Source organism: Pseudophryne corroboree, chromosome 10 (genome assembly GCF_028390025.1).
Source record: "Pseudophryne corroboree isolate aPseCor3 chromosome 10, aPseCor3.hap2, whole genome shotgun sequence".
NCBI classification, from domain to species: domain Eukaryota; kingdom Metazoa; phylum Chordata; class Amphibia; order Anura; family Myobatrachidae; genus Pseudophryne; species Pseudophryne corroboree.
Window position 1 is genome coordinate 112,569,675 of NC_086453.1, and position 23,578 is coordinate 112,593,252.

Consider the following 23,578-nt stretch of genomic DNA (forward strand, 5'->3'; position numbering starts at 1 on the left):
CCCCCCACCTTGAGTCCGCTTGCACGGCCCCAGCGTCATGCTGAGGACTTGGCAGACGCGGTGGAGGGCTTCTTTTCCTGGGAAAGGGCTGCCTGCTGCAGTCTACTTCCCTTACCTCTATGTCTGGGCAGATATGACTGGCCTTTTGCCTGCATGCCCTCATGGGAAAGGAAAGATTGAGGCTGAAAAGACGGTGTCTTTTTTAGCTGAGATGTAACTTGGGGTAAAAAAGGTTGGATTTCCCAGCTGTTGCTGTGGTCCCCAGGTCCGATGGACCGACCCCCAAATAACTCCTTCCCTTTATACAGCAATACTTCCATCTGCCGTATGGGATCTGTATCACCTGACCACTGTCGTGTCCCTGACATCTTCTGGGAGATATGGACAACGCACTTATCTTGATGCCAGAGAGCAAATATCCCTCTGTGCATCTCACATACATATATATAGAATGCATCCTATTAAATGCTCTACATGAATAAAATATTTTCAGTCAGGGAAACCGACCAAGCCAACCCAGCACTGCATCTCCAGGCTGATGGCGATCGCTGGTCGCAGTATAACCACCGTATGTGTGTATATACTTTTTAGGATATTTTTCCAGCTTCCTATCAGCTGGCTCCTTGAGGGCGGCCGTATCTGGAGACGGTAACGCCACTTGATAAGCGTGTGAGCGCCTTATCACCCTAAGGGGTGTTTCCCAACGTACCCTAATTTCTGGCGGGAAAGGGTATAACGCCAATATTTGCTATCGGGGTAACCCTACGCATCATCACACACTTCATTTTATTTTATCTGATTCAGGAAAAACTACAGGTAGTTTTTTCACTCCCACATAATACCCTTTCTTGTGGTACTTGTAGTATCAGAAACACGTAACACCTCCTTCATTGCCCTTAACGTGTGGCCCTAATGAGAAATACGTTTGTTTATTCACCGTCGACACTGTATTCAGTGTCCGTGTCTGTGTCTGTGTCGACCGACTGAGGTAAATGGGCGTTTTTAAAACCCCTGACGGTGTTTCTGAGACGCCTGGACCGGTCCTAATAGATTGTCGGCCGTCTCATGTCGTCAACCGACCTTGCAGCGTGTTGACATTCTCACGTAATTCTCTAAATAAGCCATCCATTCCGGTGTCGACTCCCTAGAGAGTGACATCACCATTACAGGCAATTTCTCCGCCTCCTCACCAACATCGTCCTCATACATGTCGACACACACGTACCGACACACAGCACACACACCGGGAATGCTCTGACAGAGGACAGGACCCACTAGCCCTTTGGGGAGACAGAGGGAGAGTCTGCCAGCACACACCAAAAACGCTATAATTATATAGGGACAACCTTATATAAGTGTTTCTCCCTTATAGCATCTTTTATATATATACAATATCGCCAAAATCAGTGCCCCCCCTCTCTGTTTTAACCCTGTATCTGTAGTGCAGTGCAGGGGAGAGCCTGGGAGCCTTCTCTCCAGCTTTTCTGTGAGAGAAAATGGCGCTGTGTGCTGAGGAGATAGGCCCCGCCCCTTTTACGGCGGGCTCGTCTCCCGCTATTTTTGAAGTTAGGCAGGGGTTAAATATCTCCATATAGCCTCTGTGGGCTATATGTGAGGTATTTTTTGCCTCTAATAAGGTTTTTATTTGCCTCTCAGAGCGCCCCCCCCAGCGCTCTGCACCCTCAGTGACTGTTGTGTGAAGTGTGCTGAGAGGAAAATGGCGCACAGCTGCAGTGCTGTGCGCTACCTTTATGAAGACTCAGGAGTCTTCAGCCGCCGATTTTGGACCTCTTCTCTCTTCAGCGTCTGCAAGGGGGCCGGCGGCGCGGCTCCGGTGACCATCCAGGCTGTACCTGTGATCGTCCCTCTGGAGCTAGTGTCCAGTAGCCAAGCAGCAAATCCACTCTGCACGCAGGTGAGTTCACTACTTCTCCCCTAAGTCCCTCGTTGCAGTGATCCTGTTGCCAGCAGGACTCACTGTAAAGTAAAAAACCTAAGCTAAACTTTCTCTAAGCAGCTCTTTAGGAGAGCCACCTAGATTGCACCCTTCTCGTTCGGGCACAAAATCTAACTGGAGTCTGGAGGAGGGTCATAGGGGGAGGAGCCAGTGCACACCACCTGATCTGGTAAAAGCTTTACTTTTTTGTGCCCTGTCTCCTGCGGAGCCGCTATTCCCCATGGTCCTTTCAGGAACCCCAGCATCCACTTAGGACGATAGAGAAATAATTTATAAGAAAGGAAACATTGATGGTTACTAACCATTGCCCTCAGGTGTCCATCCCTAGGTGGCCACGTAACAGGCCCACAGCCAGGGCAGTACTGTGGCCATACAGCCACCGCCCCAGCCCGCAATGCTCAGCTGGCCACTGCTATCGTTATAAGATTTGCTGGGTGCCGCCATGACTGATACATGCTGGGTGCCGCCATGACTGATACATGCACACTAGAGTTGGTACCAGCTCTCTCATTGGTTTTGTAAAAATGTTTTTTTTTTTTTAAACTCTGTGCACGACCTTATCCATAGCAACCGCATCAATGTCTAACCCAGAACTTCTCAAACATGGTCCTCAAGGCACCCCAATAATCCAGGTTTCAGGTATATCCATGTCTCACCACAGATGGTTAAATCAAATTGACTGAGGCGCTACTTATACTTAAAAACTGGACCTTTGGGGGGTCTTGAGGACCACGTTTGTGAACCTCTGGTTCAACCATATCCAGAGCGACTGACTTGCACTAGTTTATTCAAAGTAAAGGTGAATACAAAATTGGCGAGAAAATGAGCGACATTGCTCATTTTCACCCTTCATGAGCGACGTCGCTCATTATCTCAGCAAGTGCTTATGCCGCCTCTTACCAGCGATGTGCGGCCCCCTTAGGTCGTTGACGCCCCTCGCTGTCGGCCGTGCAGGCAGCTCAATCTAGACTGTCGTCCAACATCTGCCTGCACAGCCTGGCCGCTGCATGACGTCGCTGAGCCAATCACCCGGCCTGGGAGGGAGAAACACTATGCGATGTCTCTCATAGAGCATGTCGCCTAGTGTGTATCCACCTTAAGTTGCTGATTATTAGCTCTGCATCAAAGCACATTTGTGTCTTGCTAGTATATAAACCGCCAATGGGACAAAAATAAATCCCTGTGTACAGTACACTGCAGCATGTGAATGCATTACACACACAATGTACAGAATGTACAGTAACACACCTAGCACGCCGCGGCTTACAGTATGTACAGTACCGGTACAAGAAGTGTGACCCGGCTCTGTACAACGTGTGCATCACCCCGCCCGCTGCTGCTGCCACTAGCTGAGTCAGAGTCCCTTTAAGGGAAGCAGCGAGCGAGCAGCAGCAGCACTCCCGCCGCACACACTCGGCTCCCTGTAATCAGCACACACAGCCAGGTGACACATGCCCGTCCATGTGTACCTAACTCCACGGGGCACGCCCCTCCGCGACGCTCATTGGCCAAAACTGGGTCAAGCCCCTCCTTGCCGCTGGGTGATTGGACAAAAATAGGTCAGGGTCCACCTGCCTCTCCCCATGTCACTGCCACATGACTATCCCAGTGCAACTTGCTAAACACAAATACACACACAGCACAGGCAGGCAGCACAGCTGCACAGCAGCACAGGCACATAGCACAGCACAGCACAGCTAGCTGCTGCTAATGTAAAGGTATAGCTATGATAAATGGTGTACAGAAAAGCGGCAAACTCCACAGCTGATTGGCTGCCAGAGAGGTCTCGTTCCATGGATGCAGCCCCCTCCTGCATTCTCACTGCCGGGGAGGAAAATAGGAACATTGCAAAACACTTTCCCATTGATCGGGAAATGGGGGAACTTCTATCCTCTCCACTTGGCAAGAGCAGTGGTCAGTGCATCCTGTGCCAGCAGCCAGCCCTCCTAACCTGCTGAGCTGGCATCTTGCATTACATTCTCCCTTTTACTGATTTTCTTTTTTTCCCCCATTGCACCTTTTTTTTTTTTTTTTGCTGATAAGGGACATTTATTACCCAGGCGATCAGGATTGAAAGAGGTGTTGGAGAACAAGTACCATCTGTGACTATTCTTCATCATCATCATCATCTGCTCCTTCTTGCCGTGCAAACTGTCAGAGGAGATGGCACGGCCAACAGCCCAGCTGGCTGGCAACGAGAAGATACAGGGCCAACAGCTGCATCCTACGCCTCCCATAGGTGTACCAGGGTCTGGGATGGTGAGCCTGAAGAGCTTGCTGCAAGGGCCCATAAAGGGGCAAGAACGCAGGGCAAAAGACCTAACCAATTGTAAGTACTCTATCTATCTATCTATCTATCTATCTATCTATCTATCTATCTATCTATCTATCTATCTATCCATATCTGCAGTGCAAGCATGGGTAACACCTCCCCATCCCATTCCCAGAGCAGTGTCATAGGTTTCCTGCAGCCAAAGGTTAGCTCTCCGCCTGTCACACACTTTTTTATTTTGTTAACACTTTGGTGACATGGGACTGCTGTAACCTGCCACCCTATACATCCATAGTGTCTTCCCTATATTTATTTTGTAATTGTTCTCTTTATTTATTTATTTTTTAAATGTCCATCTGCTGACATTTTTTTGTTATCTCTTGTTATGTTTATTATTTGTTATTTATATTTTGTCACATTGTATGCACTTCAGTGTTTTCTTAACATATTGTTATTTTGAGTTTACTCATTACTGATCTCTTTGATGTTCAGTTTTATTTATACACAGTATTTGGGAAACGCACACCCCTACCCCCATAGTCTGTCCAGCTGTGCATGAACTGTGAGCACTGATTTCCTTACTTTCTAGTGTTTGACATTTGAAAGCATTTTAAAAGCAAATAATGTGACTCATTCTAGCAAAGGATCTACAGTATGCATGCTGTATTCTGACCGTGGCCCTATCAAGTTACACTTTTATATTTTAAATGTATTATTAATTAAACCCATACAGTTAGTGTTCTTTTCCATGATGCTGTTAAACTGTTATGTTATGGTCCCTATAGATTCTAAGGCGAGGTTCCATATTTTATTATTAAGATACTGGCTAATAAAATTGATATGTATTTACAATAAGTACATTCCTGGGGGTTGAATAATTAGTAACTGGACCATTAAAAATATGTTTGATGTGTTTATCATTTGTACTATGAGGTTTCTGTATAATGGACATACTACCTGTAAATTGGAGACACTAGACGAGTATACTCACATTATTTACATTATGGTAATACACAGAACATGCGGGAAATGAGGAGACCCACAGCCATATTCTTGGCCAAAAATATCATTGTCCAATTGACAGTTGTTTTTCAGTCTCTTAATTTTGTAATTGCCAAACCGTGAAGTCATTTTTACCTACAAAAAAAAAGTTTAGTACAGAAAATGTTCTTAAAATACAAAAATATTTTGCATGTAGAGATAAACACATATTTGTTCTGTTGCAATGTAGAAAGTGATCACTATGTTTCTAGGCCTATCTTAACAGTAGATAGCACTAATCTCACACGTCACATCTCATTTCCAATCAGCTGATGTTGAATGACATATGGTTGTATTCTGTCCTTTTATGTGATAATACAATTTAGTCAAAGACTGGTGAAGTGAAATAATAAAGAACGTTTAAAAAAAAAAAATGGAATAAACATTGTTCCAATATTTATCATTGACATTAGCTGGAATTTCATGGGCATGCAGCCTAGGCCTATGGTGATGAAACTGCCGTAATGAAACGCTAATACAACATTAATTTAATACAATGTTCCCCCTAAACTATCATTGCTTTTTAAACTTATGAAGTAGGGTCCTTACCATTTTATCTGTCTGTTAATACCAAATGTAATAGGCTCCGATTTGCAGGTCCCGTGCAATTCCAGCTGTTCAGCCGCTAGATTTAAAGCAGCAGTTAAGGGCCCTACACATTTAAAGATCCGCCGAGCTGCCCGATGGTGGATACGGCCGACGAGCGACCCGGCGGCGGGGGGGCAGTGACGGGAGGAGTGAAGTTTCTTCACTCCCCCCGTCACCCGGCTCCATTGAAGTGCAGGCAAATATGGACGAGTTCGTCCATATTGGCCTGCATGCACAGCCGACGGGGCACCAGCGATGAACGAGCACGGGGCCGCGCATCGTTCATCGCTGGTGACTACACACACAAGATCGTTCATATCTTTGAGGATTGTCAGCCAGTGTGTAGGGCCTATTAGTTTCAAGCCAAAGACAACTTGTTTTTTTTCCTTAAACTGATTTGCCGTTTTAAATTTAACAGTGATATCACTGGAATCACGTCGGGACCAGCAAATCGAAGCCTATTGCATTTGGTCACATTTTCGCTGTACTGCTGTGTTTTTCGCCAATCGTCAATGGCTATACTGGCGCTATGTAAATAAATGTATAATTGGGTGCTGTCAGAATGGCCTTTTGGTACTAGTGCTGGCATTCATCAGGCTCAGTAATGTTAATTTGGTGGAATGTTGTGCAGAAAAAATACAGTGTCCATGCACAGTGGATGTTGCCATTGTGTGGTCATTCATAGGCCTGCTGCCTATCCATTCACCTGGAACTAGTTGACTTCATTGGGGCTAGAGGCACAACAAGATGGGTGTGGATCATTGGAATGACCCTAAGTAGGTAGACAGTCATTAAGTTGACCACTATTGGTCGACACCTGGAAAAGGTCAACATGGTCATTAGGTTGACATGGAAAAAGGACGACATGAGTTTTTTTAGTTTTTTTGGTGTCGTCTTCTTCGTAAAATGACCGAGAACCCCAATTAGTGCTAAGCGCCATGCTTTGGGCCAATCGTAGTCCACGTGGATCATAAAGTATAAATCATGTCGACCTAATGTATGTTGACCAATACTTGTCGATCTAATGACTGTCAACCTAAGTGAGGTTGACCTTGGTTCAGGTGACAATATGGCTCTTCCACTGTATGTATGTATCTATCTGGGACACCGTAATGGTAAAATCATCCTTATATGCTGGTTACTGTAACTTGGTAGATTATAGAGGTATATTACATGTACAGTATTGTGATCATAGAGATATATTACGTGTACAGTATTGTGTCATCTGTATCTGTTTTTGGAAGTTTGCATGTATTACATATTCATTAGACCAGATCTTCTCATCTCCCGACATTTGGCGTTTACAAGGGATCTGTATTGCACAGTAAGATGTAGCACTGACTTTGAGTCATAGAAGGCAGGGCGTAGGTACAGTAGGTAGGGTGCATTCCAGGTGAGCAAAGAGGCTGGAGCACAGCATCGTGTCCTGCATGTCTGACACCTGACTGGCTGAGTTGGTACAGCACGTGTAGTACTAGGTGTTTACAGAACACACCATGTGGCAAATGTTTTACTGTACACCTAGCAGAGCTAATTTAAGCATTGTTGGCAGGAACGTGTTTTTAATAAGTAAAATAAATACTGCATCACTGACTAGGGTAATAATGTCAATGAGAAAGGCATTATAATTGAAGTTGCATTGTTAAAATACTTTTTGTCAAAATGATAAATGTTCAGCTTGCTTTTGTCTGGTTCTTTTCCAAACCAAGGCCAGATGTATTAAATGGCCACTAAATCTAAGTTAATTTAGCAATGAAAGCATCCAGTAACATTATTAGATAGATATTGACACAAATAGTTTATCCTGAAAGTTATCCATAAAGTTAAAAAAAAAACGAAACAAAATTGGATCATTTGCCGCTGCTGGTTAAGAATGCCATGTACACAGATGTGGTCACCAAGTCCGACCTACTACAGTCTGGGTCCATGTATATTTCGTGCAAGTTGTTCCAATTTACTACAAAAAGAAACTCACCTACAGTTGGCCGAGATGTAGTCACTATACCGACACCGGGATCCCAACGTATCAACAGTCAGATGCCGACTAACAGGGACTATTCTCACTCGTGGGTGTCCACGACACCCATAAAGTGGGAATAGAACCAGTGGCGAGTGCAGTGAGCCACCAAGCCCGCTGCGTGGTGAGCGCAGCAAGCCCGCAAGGTGTTTCGTTGCTCTAGCTCCCACACGGCAATCTAAAGCTCGGAATCCCTGCGTCGGTATGGTGACCAGCGGGATCCCAACCGCCGGTCACCCAAACCCAACCTAGATGGCCATACCACAAGTTATTGCTTTATGTTATCAGGATGTCCAGCGTTTGTCTGTTTCGTCCAATAAGGTTAGAGATGGGCACTTTTAATAAGGCACTATATTGGTCATTACAATTGCCTAATTATGAGAAGACTAGTGATGGAGCTACCGGGGGTCAAAGGGCTTAAAACCGCCACATAGTCCATAGGTGAGTGGAAACCAGCAATGCCGGGTCCACTATGCTCCCCCTCTTATGTGCCCGCTCTCTTATCAAAAGAAGTTGGCATATACTGAGAAGAGGCCTCCACTCTGCCCTATTGAGCTGGGTGGCTAGGTTGGGCCCCTACTCAGAGCAGTTCAATTTGTTTGGAAGAGTTGGACTGAATGTAGGATAGGCGTAGGCAGACATGGATCTGCTTTGGTGGGAAACCTCAGGCCATGCAGCTATTTCTAAACTTCTTTTCCCAGGCCTTCTTAGTTAGTAATATACGACAAACTGCATTTGTTTAGTACCAACATACAAGACTGTTAGTGCACATTGGGAAATATACATTTAGCTTTGCTTTTGCTGTCGAGCTGTTCAATAACTGCTATAATACAAAGCAATTTTAGATTTTTTTTGTTTATTTATTTTTTAGAAAGCTTTAAATGAAGAAAAGAGAAGCTCAGTCTGGTCTTATGTATGTACTAGGGGTCTAGGGGGTCATTCCGAGTTGATCGCACGTAGCAACTTTTTGCTGCTCGTGCGATCAACTATACGCCGCCTATGGGGGAGTGTATTTTAGCATAGCAGGGCTGCGATCGCTTGTGCAGCCCTGCTATGCTAAAAAAGTTTAGTGCAGAACAAGACCAGCCCCCACCTACTTACCCAGTGCGACGGATCCAGCGATGAAGGTCTCGGCTGTGGCGTCAGACATCCGCCTTCCAAACGCCTAGACACGCCTGCGTTCGCCTTACCACGCCCGGGAAACGGTGAGTAGACGCCCCAATCCTCCTTCCCGCTGTCAATCTTCATGCGATCGGGCCTGCGATCGCTTCCTTCGGTCCTGGCGTCGTTGCCCCACGTGCGCAATGCGGGCGCCGCGCAGCCGCAGTTCTGACCCATTCACACCGCAGCGAAGAACCGCCGCGTACGAACGGGTCGGAGTGACCCCCCCCCCTAATTCAGAGTTGCTTAGTGCAAAGTACCAATGTTTGATACTTTGCTCATGTGCAGTACGGGTCCTGTATCGTTGGACGTACTACGGCTGTAGATGTCACTTTGCGGCCATCTGGAGGCGGGGAGGGGTGACGACGACTTCTGTTTCTCAAAATAGAGCTGTGTTGCCACCGTTTTGGGGGATTGCCAGGGCCAGGATTTCTGTGAGAAAACAGAGATTTCCTGGCCTCTGTGCAGATACTGCAGCAACCGGCTTGGGTCATGGGTCGCGCAGCCGACCGAAGGTGTCGCAGGTGTCCTAGGAAGCAGCACGTCTACTTGTATCAGACGCCTCCTGCTACATAACCATACTACTGCATCACTGTTGGTTCCACGTAACCAGCAGCAGAGCCACCTCTAACCACATCTGAGCCAAGCTCTAGATACAGAAAGAAAAATTAGTTTTAGTTATTCATTATAATGTGCAGTTTAGTTCTGGATATTGCAGTTGTCTATAGCTAGATCCCGTTCCATCCACTTGAAAGCAGAGCGAAAGTACACTTGTGTTTCGCTGCCACAACATTGAAATCACAAAAGTATAGTGCTCCAGAAATGTGACTGCTTCTCCAGTTAGTGAGAACCTGTATCGGCGCTGTGCCATATTTCTCACACAGGAGCCACATGGCTGCTGGGAGGATATAACATTTACAACTTCTCTGATTTGATCAGACAGACTGCATGATATTATATGGTTAGCAAAGTCCTATATAGTACTATAAGCTTTGTTTTGTAAGAAGGCGGTGGTTCAGGTGCAATGTCCAAGCATGCATAAGTAATGAATTGCATATCTAAACAATTATAGTGAACGTTAGTTATTACATATTCATAGCAAACAAGAAATGTTTGGAGGTAAAAAATGCAATAGTTGCAAATGAAGTCTGAGCGATCCCTTATTACTAATACTGTATGCTGCTTACTGTTCCCAAAGTCCTGGAGATTCTACCACTCCACGCAGCCATGTTTGTCAAAGCTCCAGTTTCATAGGCCCAGGTGAAAACCAAAGCGGTGTCATAATACAGAGGGACGGTGCGAGCAGGAGTGGAAATTCCAGCTTTTGATTGGTCCCTCCACCCCTCTGTAGACATTTTAAAGTGGTAAACCTAAATAATTTGCAAAGTTGTAATGCAGTATTAAGCCAATTGGGGGCCGATTTATCAACGCTAGGAGAGAGATAAAGTACCAACCAGTCAGCTCCTAACTGACATTTTTCAGACATAGGCAGTGATGTACTTAGCCTAGCTTGCTGCAGTTTATCGCAGCGCAGTGATCGGGTCGGAACTGCGCATGCCAGACGGCCGAAGGCTGTTGTTGCCTAGTGATTGCCTCTGAGGCAGATGCAGTCGATGGGCGGGGCTGGACAGCGGTGTTAAGCCGCCATTTAGGTGGTGCGGCCCGCCAATGCAGGCATGGCCGGACCATTAGGGGGGCGGGCCGCGGCAGCTGCGTGTGACGCTGCGACCCGGTGCAGCGAAGAGGTTCTCCCGGCTAGCGCAGCTCCTGCGGCTGGCCGGGAGAACCTCTTCGCTGCTTTATTTTTACACTGCAATTTAGATTTCAGCTTGAACACACCCCACCCAAATCTAACTTTCTCTGCACATGTTATATCTGCCTCCCCCCCCCCACCCCCCCCCCCTGCACTGCACAAGGTTTTTCCCATTAGAGGAAAATGTTGTTTTCAATGTAAATCAACCTTGACTTAGGCCCTATGTTAGTAAGGAGCAGTTTCATCAAAGCAAGGAGAGAGATACACTAAGGAGATGTACTAAGCAGTGACAAAAGTGGAGAAGCGAGCCAGTGGAGAAGTTACCCATGGCAACCAACCAGCATTGAAGTAACATTTATAATTTTGCATACTATAAAATAAAATTGTACAGAGCAGCTGATTGGTTGCCATGGGCAACTTCTCCACTGGCTCACTTCTCCACACTTTTCACTGCTTAGTAACTCCTGAGATGCAAAAGCATCGCCGCTGTGCGATGCTTTTGCATTTCTGCGGGGGGGCTGGCACTGACATGCGGGGCGGACTAGCCCTGCGCTGGGCGTCCCCCCGCATGTCTGAGTGCCTGATCGTAGCTGTGCTAAATTTAGCACAGCTATGATCAACTCGGAATGACCCCCATTGTGCATTGTTATTTGACTATGGGCCTAATTCAAGGTTGATTGCAAAAGCAAATTCTTCCTATAATGGGCAAAACCATGTGCACTGCAGGTGGGGAAAATATTACATGTGCAGAGAGAGTTAGATTTAGGTGGGTTATTTAGTTTCTGTGCAGGGTAAATACTGGCTGCTCTATTTTTACACTGCAATTTAGATTTCACTTTGAACACACCCAACCCAAGTGTAACTCTCTCTGCACATGTTACATCTGCCCCCCCCGCAGTGCACATTGTTTTTCCCATTAGAGGAAGATTTTGCTTTTGCGATCAACCTTGAATTAGGTCCTATGTTTCTTAGTTTATTGTTTAATTCAGCAATATTGTTGATGTATAAAATGTGATGAAATTACCAATATCACAAAGCAATAAGTATTTACATGGTGCGTGACTATTTAATATGTTTCTTTTGAAGGTATCGTGAAGGATAAAGAGAGAAAAGTAGAGGATGAAATGTCTGGACCCCGTCCTTCTCACTGTGCTTTCCTTGGATCCCTTTTATGGGAACGCTCCTTGCCATACAATGAAATAGAATATGTTGACCTGGATGAGTTCCTATTGGAAAATGGACTGCCACCAAGCCCACCTCACCAGCCTTTCTCACCAGCCAACCTGACACCACCTCCGTCTAATCAGTCAGTCGTTGACCTCAGCCGACCAGCGTCGTGCGCCTCTACTTCTTCCACTTGTTCCTCTCCAGGACAGAGCATGATGGGCAGTGAATATGAACACCCAAGTGGCAAAGCAGGTATTACGTTTTTGTAGTAGTATCAAATTTAATAGGGATAACTGTATGGATTGGAGTAATTTTATCCTGTACTCCTCTACATAACAGGATTTCAGCGAGCGTGACCAGGTTTATTTTATGATTTGGTTTTTTTGTCTTATTTTTTGCTGTGGATTTTCTTTTTAACAATGGTATATTTAGGGCAAGTCTTTCTGTAGATGGTCCGTTTGTTTTGCGTTTAGAAGTATTATGTACTAAAGCTAAATAAACTACACTGAGAGCAGATCCTTTACAGACACAGAAAAGTTGCAGGTCTATCGGGGTATCTATCTGGATTATGCATTGTGACCCCTTATATATTGCCTCTGAGCAATAAACAGCCAACAGTGATACTTTCGTAGCTGAATATGAATTCTGGCATCCTTTTTATAGTGAGGATTTTGTTTTCCTTCTCTCTGATACTTTGCATTATGATACGGTACTTCATTTTCTACTGGTATGGTGCAGTCTATAGAAGGACATATATGAAAACTGTTGCAAAGGAAATTAGTGCCGTAACCTATAGCAACCTGCCACGTTATGTATTTTTTATGCAGTTTACAAAACGTAAGCAGAAATTCGATATGTTATTGCAGTGCAGCAGTTTTTATACCTTCTCAGCAAAGTACAAACCTCCAATGACTTGAGAGTTTTTATCAGGTTGAGGCCTCTGAGCATGAATCTACGTAGGAAGATGTGGAGAGTGGAAACCACATACCTTCTATGGTCTAGGAGATGTAACAGTTAGGGATGACCTCTTTGGAGGGGAGATGTATCAAGCCTTGTAGAGAGATAGAAGCTGGTTGCTTTGGGAAACCTCTCCACTTTAACTTTCATTAATCTAGTAATGGTAAATAAATATTTCTTTCTATTATGGCAAGAAAGCATTAGTGCAGAAAATGGAGTGGTATTTTGAAAACATGTTTTAGGTAATGATTGTGGCAAATGTAATTAGATCCCTGTTGTGATCAGTCTTGTATGTAATCTAAGTACTTTGCTGTTGAGCTGTAAAGTGCATACAGATATACTTCCAGTGCCGTACATTACCCTTAATTTCAAGACTGAAAAGACAGCCCCAAAACAACTTCAGTATCCTCATATTACTCATCCCAAAAATGTACCCACCAGACCTCCCCACATGCCTTTCACATGCCACTCAGACCCCCCCCTTTAATATGCTGTCCACTCCTTCCCCACATGCTCCAACTCACTGGCTGATCTACTCCAAATACTCCCTTTCATGGCCGGAGACTGCAGATGAGGCCTTTCTGCACATACTGCCCCTTGCTGAGAGAGCAGCACTCTGAACTGTCTCCTTTGCTGCATACACTACGACCCAGGGATTGCAGGGAGGTGCGACCTCAACCCTGATGTGCTGGTGCACATGCAACCATCTTTGCTGTGGGAGAGTGTCACAGTACTGCACCCACACATCATACTTGCCGACTTTTAGGCTGCTCTCTCCGGGAGAGAGCAGCCAGGTCGGCTCAGCAGGGGGGCGGATGGTAACATAACTTGCAGAGGGGGTCGGGCCAGAGGTGGAACAGGGGCATGGCAGAGGCGGGATGGGGGCGTGGCTGCGGATCACATCACATAAGCCACGCCCCCGCTGTGTAATGCCGCTATTACCGGCATTATACAGCAGGGGGCGTGCTATGATGATGCGATTCAACAAGAATTGCGTCATCGCCTGCCCAGACCGCCCACTTTACTCGCTAAGCGGGCTGCCGGGCAGGGGGGGGACCCCTGAAATCGGGAGACTTGCCTGCTCTTCCGGGGGGCCGGGAGGGTCACCCGATTTTTGGGAGACTCCCGGTCATTCTGGGAGAGTAGGCAAGTATGACAGACATGCAGTACTTAGCTCCTGAGGTGAGACTTCTATTAGCTGCAATACCGTACCTTGGATACCACTGCTGTTAACCCCTGCATTACCACTGTATCCCTGCATTAACCCTGTACTTGCTGTTTACCGATAAACGCAGCATCCTGGTTAAGGACTCTGTGTAGCCTAACAGTCACTTTTACAGCCCTGTGCACTATTGTGACTACTATCCCAATAGGCTATATTCACAATCCTATGGTGTATAGAATGACCTCCTGTGTTGTGCAAGTAAAGTTCTATGACGTAGCAGTCGGCTCCTCCCATTTAGGGGTCTATTTACTAAGCCTTGGATGGGGATAAAGTACCAGCCAATCAGCTTCTAACTGTCATTATTCAAACCCAGCCTGTGACATGGCAGTTAGGAGCTGATTGGCTGGTACTTTATCTCCGTCCACTTTATCAAAGGCTTAATAAATTGACCAGTCTTATTCTCTGATTTATGACAAAGCAGAGAATAGGTCAGATCAGTAGCGCAGAACAGAGCTGTGGGCCACAGGGGAAGGCTTATCATGCTGCACACTGCCAGTTGCCCACCACTGCTGCAGAATAACACCCTAGGCTTATGAAGTAGCAGAGCAGTACAGGCTACTATATGGACTGTGGAAATAATTTGTTATGATATGTGAATGTTAATGGTGTCCTTTTCATACCAGGTGACTTTCACTTCGCCATATAGCAGGAGTGGGGTACCTGCTGCCCTCCAGCTGTTGTTGAACTACACATGCGAGCATGCCCTGCTACAGTTTTGCTATTTGACCATGCTAAAACTGTTGCAGGGCATGCTGGGATGTGTAGTTCAACAACAGATGGAGGGCCGCTGGTTCCCCACCCCTGCCATATATACCCCTTTCACATCGCACAAATAACCCGGTATCGACACGCATATTGCCGTGTCGACACGGGTCAGTGTGCGATGTGAAAGCACTTTGCGTGAATTAGCGGGTCGCCTGACCTGGTAATTCAACCCGGTATAAAAGAAGGATTATAACCGGGTTGAATACCGGGTCAGGCGCAGTGTGAATGGGAGCCGCGTCGATGCGACACGGTTCCCATTCACAGCATAGGGAGAGGCGGTGCAGGAGATGAGCTCATCTCCCAGCGCCACCTCCACCCCCGCCCCTGCTGCTGCTGCACCCCCCGCTGCTATGGCAACCGACCCGGTATATTGCCGGGTCGGAAAGCCATCAAAGGAGACCAAATGCCGGATCCCACCCGGTAAGTACACGTTTCTCTTACCGGGTGGGATCCGGCATTTGCAATCTGAAAGCGGTAATAGAGACACTCTTTCTTCAGCAATTGTGTTGATATACTGTCATACTAAAGTGCACTTGTCACTAGAAATGACCATGTTCTAATGCCGTTGTACTGTGTATCTAAACTTACCTGCGTATTTACCTATATTTGTCTGCATGTGCTGCTCTTACTTCCTAGCAAGTCATTTCTATCGCCAGCGGCACTCCATGCCAAGCAGAATAGAACATACAGTAGTAGTTGTAAAGAAACAAAACATGGCTGCTACTGTAGATTTATAGCGAGAAATTTAAATCGTTTGCATTTATTCGTAGGCAATGTTTTGGAGACATCGTTGCGGTCAGGATGACTAATTTACTTTACAGATCATTGCAATGTAATGCAAATAAAATGTCATGAATGATGTATTGCAGCCTAATACATTACTGTAAAATCAGGGCCTGAGTAGTATTGAAATAGTTACCAGTAATTATATCCAGTTGCATAGCGTGGAGGAAACACTGTGTGTTCCTGTTCTCTTGGCAAGCACATGGAGAGAGGAGAAGGGCCAAGCCTGTCTCTTATTTTGAGTTTAACAGGAGGAAACCCGCCCCAACCAACAAACACATAACCGGTTTGCCATGTTGTGCCAGCCAGAAATGCCACTGTTTGTGTGCTGGAAAAGCAAATACGAAAACTTAAGCAGGGAACATGAACAACAGTCCCATTCTCACTGAGGAAGCAGAAGGGCTTTGTGCAATAGCAATAGGATTAAATGCATCATTGTGATATCTCAAACACATACCAAGGGTCAGGTCACAGATTAATTGCATGCTCTTCTAAGCACTATTAAGTTTTTATTTTTGGAGGGGGGGGGGGGCTTTGCAATAATGGTTTGATTCACAGCCTTCCAAAATAATTTAATTTTTTTCCCCCTTGCACAATATTTGCAAATTGTGACTGTAATTTTTTCATATATTTATAAATAGTGTGTGTGTGTGTGTGTGTGTGTGTGTGTGTGTATATATATATATATATATATATATATATATATATATATATTTATTTATTTTTTCTCAACTGACTGGTAATGCTAATTTGTTGTTCCATTCACTTCCCCTGGCTCCTCCCAAATCTCGTGTCTAAAACGTGAAAGAGAAAGTAAGCAGATGATTGCTGTCAGCAGTAGTGCACAGTCCACGTGCCGCCCCAGCACTTATTCTTATGATGCAACCCTGAGTTGAAGTCTGCAGATATACACGGAGCGGCAGGCTGGAACAGATGGCAGAAGACTTACAGCTGTGTGTGTGTGCATTCTGTGTGCCTGCTCTGTGTTCTCCCTGCGATGTCTGTATAGAACATAGAATTAATGTGCCCATGTTTGGCTGCATGCATGCACCTACATGCCAACCAGAGGCTTAGGCTGTCTCTTGCTTCCTTCTCAATAGCCAAAAAATACTTTTGAAAAGGTGATGCGGGGTGAGTTGGCAGGAGCTTAGCTCGGGAGTGTTTGTGAAGCAGAATATGAGAGATGAAGGTTATGGGTGAGGCTGGCATTATGTCTGCTGAGAGGAAAGCAGAGCTTGTGTGTGAATCGGATTAATCACTTTTGAATGTTTCGAGAGCATTAAAAAAAAAATGTTCTATTTTCTGTACACAAAAAAATAAAACTGTGCAAACAAATACCACAAAATACATTGTGTACGCTGAATAAAACATTTTGGTGTGGCATTAACATTTACATCATATTTTTATTAAGATTGTGTGTTTGATGCACTGAAACTTAGGGGGTTCTCTAGATCTTTCTCTTAAAGTAAACCATGGCAGGAAGCGAGGCCCAAATAATCAATCTGTTTGCACTTCAGCTTTTGGGCATTTTTTGGTTATATCTATGTCGACTATTAGACTTTGCCTGTTTTATTAACCTTTTGTTTCTTCAGTTGTCTCTCTAGTTATTAAGCAGTTCAGTGCTCCGTGTCAGACTGGGACGTGAAGGGCCCACTAGTAGAATGCAGTGGTAGAGGCCCATGCTTAGGGGTGTGGCCAGCTGCCACAGAGGTTTGGCTAACCATTAGAAAGTGCATGGTCTGCGCCCCTTGATAAATATATATAGTAAATACTGCTAGTGCATGCATGATAATGTACCAGATTAATAACCACAATGCACTGTAGATAATATGTAAAATGTACAATTCAAGGTGCACAGTCTGGAACCTGATCACTAAAGGAGGAGGTGGGCCCCCACGCAGTAGGGCACCTGGGGGTTTTCTCCTGTACCCTTGTGGGCCAGTCCAACCCTGAGTGTGCTTGGCACTTTCAGGCACTAGGCTGCTCCATACCCCCTCCAGTCCAGCAGTGCAAGGCACTCACCCATTCACCACTACTCTGCTCTACTCTCCCACTTGTGGGAGGTGTCCCAAACCTTCAAGTAGACACTGTCCCACCTACGTCAATATAATTGGGAGCTACTGTTTTCCTAATCTTTTGCTCTTTATTTTCATTATGTCAGTGTTTTTGATTCCATTAGCCCAGTTCCCCCGACAATCATTTTATCCATCACTGTCTTGTTACAATGAATAAGTCTATCTTCCATCATTTTACTGACTTGTAAATCCTTAATTTTAACGACCTGTAAACAAATTCCCAGTTTGAAGTTGGAGCTGTTACATGACTGAAGATCTCCTAGAAACAAGTTTCTGCAGGAAGACACTCCATAGGTTTGGGTGTGTTTGTGTATGGGTTTTTTTATTACTAGCCTAAAGCTTTCTCTGCCACATCTACTCAAATCAAGTTTCCTGCCACCAGTCTGGCTCACTTCTAATGGTGCCCATCCACCTGTGAGATAATCGGTGCTAACCTTCTATTTCGACCGGATCTGTGAGAGAAATCAAAGGGTTGTATGCACATATTAGGTACCTTGCGTCGCGATGTGCGGGCACACCGGTCGAATCAAGATAGTGTGTGCTGCACTTAATATTTATCGAATCGCAGTGCGATCGCATGTGTTTTTAAAAACACATGCGATATATCGCACTGCGATGCGCGATGGGCATCCACCGGGAGCGGACGGAGGTCGCTCCCACTCGGCGGCGACGTGCCCATCACGTGATTACCATTTAATCGCACCTGAACTGCCAATGCGATGCCCCGCGATGTCGCGGGGCACCATTAGGGTGACCGACTGCAAAATCTGCCGAGCCTCCAAAGTGTCCGGGTAGTCAACTTGACTCCCACACTAGTTTTGTGGACTAAGGCCTAGTTGCCCTATATCTGTGCTGCTTATAAAACATTGGGGGGAATTACATTTTTTACAAACCTAATGGGTGGCCGCTGGAGCTATTCAATTGCCTCCCCCATTGGGCGTGCCCATTAGTACCAGGTTTAGCCATGCAAAGCGGATTTACGCTGTCTAAAGTCCAGGTTAGGGCACTCAAACTCCCGTTTGAGCACAAAAACAATTTTTCGCACATTTCAGCTTGCACCTCAGGAGGCTTCGAGCTAAAATGTGTCCCCCCTGGCTGCATGCATTCCCAAAAGGAGCAACAATTGAATTGTTCCGTAGTGCGCCTTCTAATGGCAGCCGTGGCGACCAACAATTGAATCGGCCTGATAGAATTTGACAAGCAAATAAGAACCACTTGGACCATCTAGTCTGCCCCTTCTTTACCTTTTGGGTAACCTCAACCTTATTTGATTCGTAGAAGCCCTCGCAAAACCATTTGTGGTAGCTGCCATTGTTCTATATGCCCCAGGTGCTGGACATTGGGGGTAATTCCAAGTTGATCGCAGCAGAACATTTTTTAGCAGTTGGGCAAAACCATGGCCCTCATTCCGAGTTGTTCGCTCGCAAGGCGAATGTAGCAGAGTTACACACGCTAAGCCGCCGCCTACTGGGAGTGAATCTTAGCTTCTTAAAATTGCGACCGACGTACGCGCAATATTGCGATTACAAACGAGTTAGCAGTTTCTGAGTAGCTTCAGACTTACTCTGCCTGTGCGATCAGTTCAGTGCTTTTCGTTCCTGGCTGACGTCATAAACACACCCAGCGTTCGCCCAGGCACTCCCACCGTTTCTCCGGCCACTCCTGCGTTTTTCCCGGAAACGGTAGCGTTTTCAGCCACACGCCCCTGAAACGCCGTGCATCCGCCCAGTAACACCCATTTCCTGTCAATCACAATGCGAACGTCGGAGCGAAGAAAATGCCGTGAGTAAACTTACTTTCTTCATAGTAAAGTTACTTGGCGCAGTCGCAGTGCGAACATTGCGCATGCGCACTAAGAGAATTCTCACTGCGATGCGATGAAAATCTCCGAGCGAACAACTCGGAATGAGGGCCCATGTGCACTGCAGGGGAGGCAGATATAACATGTGCAGAAAGAGTTAGATTTGGGTGGGTTATTTTATTTCTGTGCAGGATAAATACTGGCTGCTTTATTTTTACACTGCAAATTAGATTACAGATTGAACACACCCCACCCAAATCTAACTCTCTCTGCACATGTTATATCTGCCTCCCCTGCAGTGCACATGGTTTTGCCAAATTGCTAACAAAAATCCTGCTGCGATCAACTTGGAATTACCCCCATTGATCAGCCACCTATGTGCAATAATACTAATCCGTTCAGAAAGATTATAACAAGTGATTTCACAGAGAAATCCTTGCTAAAATGACATATCACCCATAATCATGGGTGCAGAAGTAGCCTATTTCTGAGACCTTATAGTCCCCTTAAATATGATAATTGTCCTGTAAAAATTAGTATTGTTGGGAAGTATGGATGCCAACTTTTACTGACATATTGTCATGTTGTTTTACATTTTCGTTCAGAAGTGAAACTCACAGCAGCATCTTGCGTGAAATGAGCCCGTCTACAATGTAAAGATGATTCCTGTTTTTGCAGTGTCAGTAATAAATGTAATTGTGACCTATTTTATTGTCTCTTCTCACTGATAGGTGAAGAATCAACTTATTTCTTACTGACCTTGATGAAGGGCTAAGCTGGGTTGCATGTTTAAAACAGATATAGTATATGGGTATCCTGTATCTATTCAGTGACAAACTTTTCACACAACAGTTGGTGCAGTGATAGATTTATGTTGTGCAGGAAGTTAGAGCCTGTGACACTGTTGCTATCCTCACTCGCTACATTTCCTACATAAGATCAACTTATTTGTGAGTCATTGAATGGCGTGAACCAATATTCAACCAAAAAACAAATCACTTGGAACTGGTGACATCACTAAGGCAGCCTCTTATCAACAATTCTCATCTCTAGATATTCTGTGGACTTTTCAAAGCGATGTTGCTGGACTCTTACTGATATGCTGCTACTGGGCCTGGCTGTGCCTAAAAAATGTAATTCAAGTGCCTTACCCCCTCATACAGAGGGGATTATTCAGGTTTCATAGCAAACCAAAAAAGTAAGCAATTGGGACAAAACCGCCCTGTACAAAAACAGCTTGTGCAGTTTCTGAATAGCTCTGACTTTACTCACAGCCGCTGCGATCACTTCAGCTTATTCGAGGCCGAAATTGACGTCGGTCACCCACCCTGCAAACGCTTTGACACGCCTGCGTTTCTCCAACCACTCCCAGAAAACGGGTCAGTTGCCACCCACAAACGCCCTCTTCCTGTCAATCTCTTTGCGAACGGCTGTGCGAATGGTTTCTTTGCTAGAACCAGTGCACAACAACGATCCGCTTTGTAACCGTATGGCGCGTCTTCACATTGCGGTTCATACGCATGCGTAGTAGTTACCTGATCACTGCTCAGCGAAAAACGCTAGCAAGCGAACAGATCTGAATTAGGCCCCATGTTGCTCTACAGCTGCGGCAGATGTAACATGCTCTGCACATGTTCTTTCCCAGTTGCTTGCTTTTTTGGTTTGCTAACAAACCGGAATAAGGCCTAAAGTTCCCACCAACTCTTTATGCATTTGAAACATTCTCTCTGATAACCACTCCTAGGGATTCATTTACTAAAAGGTCCATATTCATTGATATTTCTCAATTTCAAATTGATCTAAATCAATGTTGGATTTTAACTTTCTACTCCCAAATACACTGATAACACTGGTAAATCCTTACAGCTCCCCCAATTTCCAATCGGCCATACTCGCTCCTTTTGTCTCTGCTCCGCCCTGTCCCCACGGAATTGTAAGCTTTTTGCCCTTTTGTATTCGTGTCTGAACTTATACTTCTACCTTGGTTGTCCCTGTTTGTCTTTTCCCCATTGTCTGGTGCTGTGAAGCACTATGGCACTTCACAAAGCAACTACCAATTTTTCTAGACTTAACGGGCTAAATGTAATAGGGTGCAAGAAGCCAGAGGTGCGGGAGTTTGTGCCAGAATGCCCGTATTATTAAAGTGGCAACCATTTAAAAAGCAAAACCAGGTTGATTTTGCCTTGTAAATGATTGCCGCCTTATAAGTATGGGTATTCTCGGACAAACCCCCGCACCTCTGGCTTCTCGCACCCTATTACATTTAGCCCAACGTGTTAAACCCCAAGCCTTAAGCCATTAAGAGAACTACAATAGGATGTCCCATTTTTCAGTTTGATTGTGGTGATCCAGATATTGAATTGCATTGAGGATTTACAACTTCAGTACTTGTTTGTGAGTCTAGCATCATTAGAGCCCTGGGGATCTGGACCATAGGTCGACAGTCATTAGATCGACCCCATATGGTTGACAGGCAGAAGGTCGACATGGACAAAAGGTCAACATATGAAATGTTGACACTACAAAAGGTTGACAGGTTCATATGGTCGTGACATATGGTCAACACTTTTTGGAGGTTTATTCGTGCTTTTGGACTTTTTCCTTCCTTGACTATCCATGTTACAAATCATAATCTTTAGTAACCTTGTGGCGAGCAAGACGCCGTGCCCGAAGTGTGGCGAGCAAATCTAACCCACGAGGGGACGCGTTTCTACAGATGATAGTTCCAGATGAAACAACTTAACCACACTAACCCCAAATATGCCCAAAAAAAAGTGTACACAATTTTTTGTGTCGCCCATTGTCATGTCGACCTTTTGAGTCTGTCGACCTTTTGTACCCATTTACCTTTCCAGTGTAGACATCTTGACCATTACCATATGGGGTCACCCTAATGACTGTAGACCTACTGAATGTAGATCTTCTATACCACACCCAGAGTCCTGAGAACACATCATTTGAGGTATAAAGTGGCTGATTCTAGAACAGCTTATTGCAAATAGAGCTTAATGCATTTTGCAAATATGTTTATTTCAAGCCTCTAACAAGAAGCTTTTCATAGCGAAAAACATTCCCATATTGTTCAGCATAATATGTATACACCAGTAGTTTCATTGGCTAATGAAAGGACCACATGATTTGTTCATTCTACTGAAGATAATATAGGACAGCTACAAAATAATATCATTTAGCTTTTTAGCTGGCTGGCTGGATTGCTCTTATGTTGAATGTTGATGCACTTGCAGTGTTTTTATTGTGTCTAAAGGGCCCTACACACTGGGCATTTTCCACCGAGGTGCCTGACGGCTGATATGGCCGACGGGCAACCCGGCGGCGGGAGCAGGGTGACGATGGGAGTGATGTTTCTTCATCCTGGCTTGCAGGCATAAACGAGCCAGCACCAACGATGAACGTGCGCGGGGCTGTGCATCATTAATAGTTGATGCATACACACTGAAAGATATGAACTATATCTTGTTCCTTAATGAACGATAAGAGTAATCGCTAATACCCCTTTTCCACTAGCTCAAAAAACACGGGTAAATGCACGGGGGCGCGCATTTACCCGTGTTTTTTGCAAGTGGAAAAGGGTAAACCCGGATCAAGTGACCCGTGAATCCTACCCGGCTATTTACCTGGGTAGGACACGGGAATGATCCGGGTAGGGTTGTAGTGTAAACGGGAGCCGTGTCGATGCGACACGGCTCCCATTTACACTGTACGGAAGGGCGGCGCTGGGAGATCATGTGATCTCCCTGCGCCGCCCCTGCCGCGTCACTAGAAGCGTCACCAACCCGGCATATGCCGGGTTGTGACTGCTGATGGGAAAGGGGCCGAGCACGGGTCGCAGCAGGGGGCAGCTCCCGTGTCAGGCTCCCGGCTGCGACCCGTGCTCGTAAGTGGAAAAGGGGTATCTGTGTGTAGGGCCCATTAGATTGCAGTACTGGCTTGATAACTGTATTATCTGTATCCCACTTGTAAGGGGACAGATGGAGAGAGGAAAAAGTTCTTAAAGA

At 45.4% G+C, this 23,578-nt stretch overlaps 1 protein-coding gene and 1 long non-coding RNA gene across 2 annotated transcripts in view; one reads left to right on the forward strand and one right to left on the reverse strand.

Moving 5' to 3' along the window:
* Window positions 1–3,537: 3,537 nt before the first annotated feature.
* Window positions 3,538–23,578, forward strand: part of DBP (D-box binding PAR bZIP transcription factor) — a 59,752-nt gene continuing 39,711 nt past the window's right edge. The window contains exons 1-2 of the mRNA XM_063942740.1: window positions 3,538–4,286; window positions 11,876–12,208. Coding sequence (XP_063798810.1) covers window positions 4,121–4,286; window positions 11,876–12,208 — 499 coding nt within the window. The 5' untranslated portion in view covers window positions 3,538–4,120. The remainder of the gene's footprint in view (window positions 4,287–11,875; window positions 12,209–23,578) is intronic.
* Window positions 4,726–23,578, reverse strand: part of LOC134966184 (uncharacterized) — a 155,902-nt gene continuing 137,049 nt past the window's right edge. Inside the window, exon 4 of the long non-coding RNA XR_010188597.1 lies at window positions 4,726–5,366. This is a non-coding gene — a long non-coding RNA (uncharacterized LOC134966184). The remainder of the gene's footprint in view (window positions 5,367–23,578) is intronic.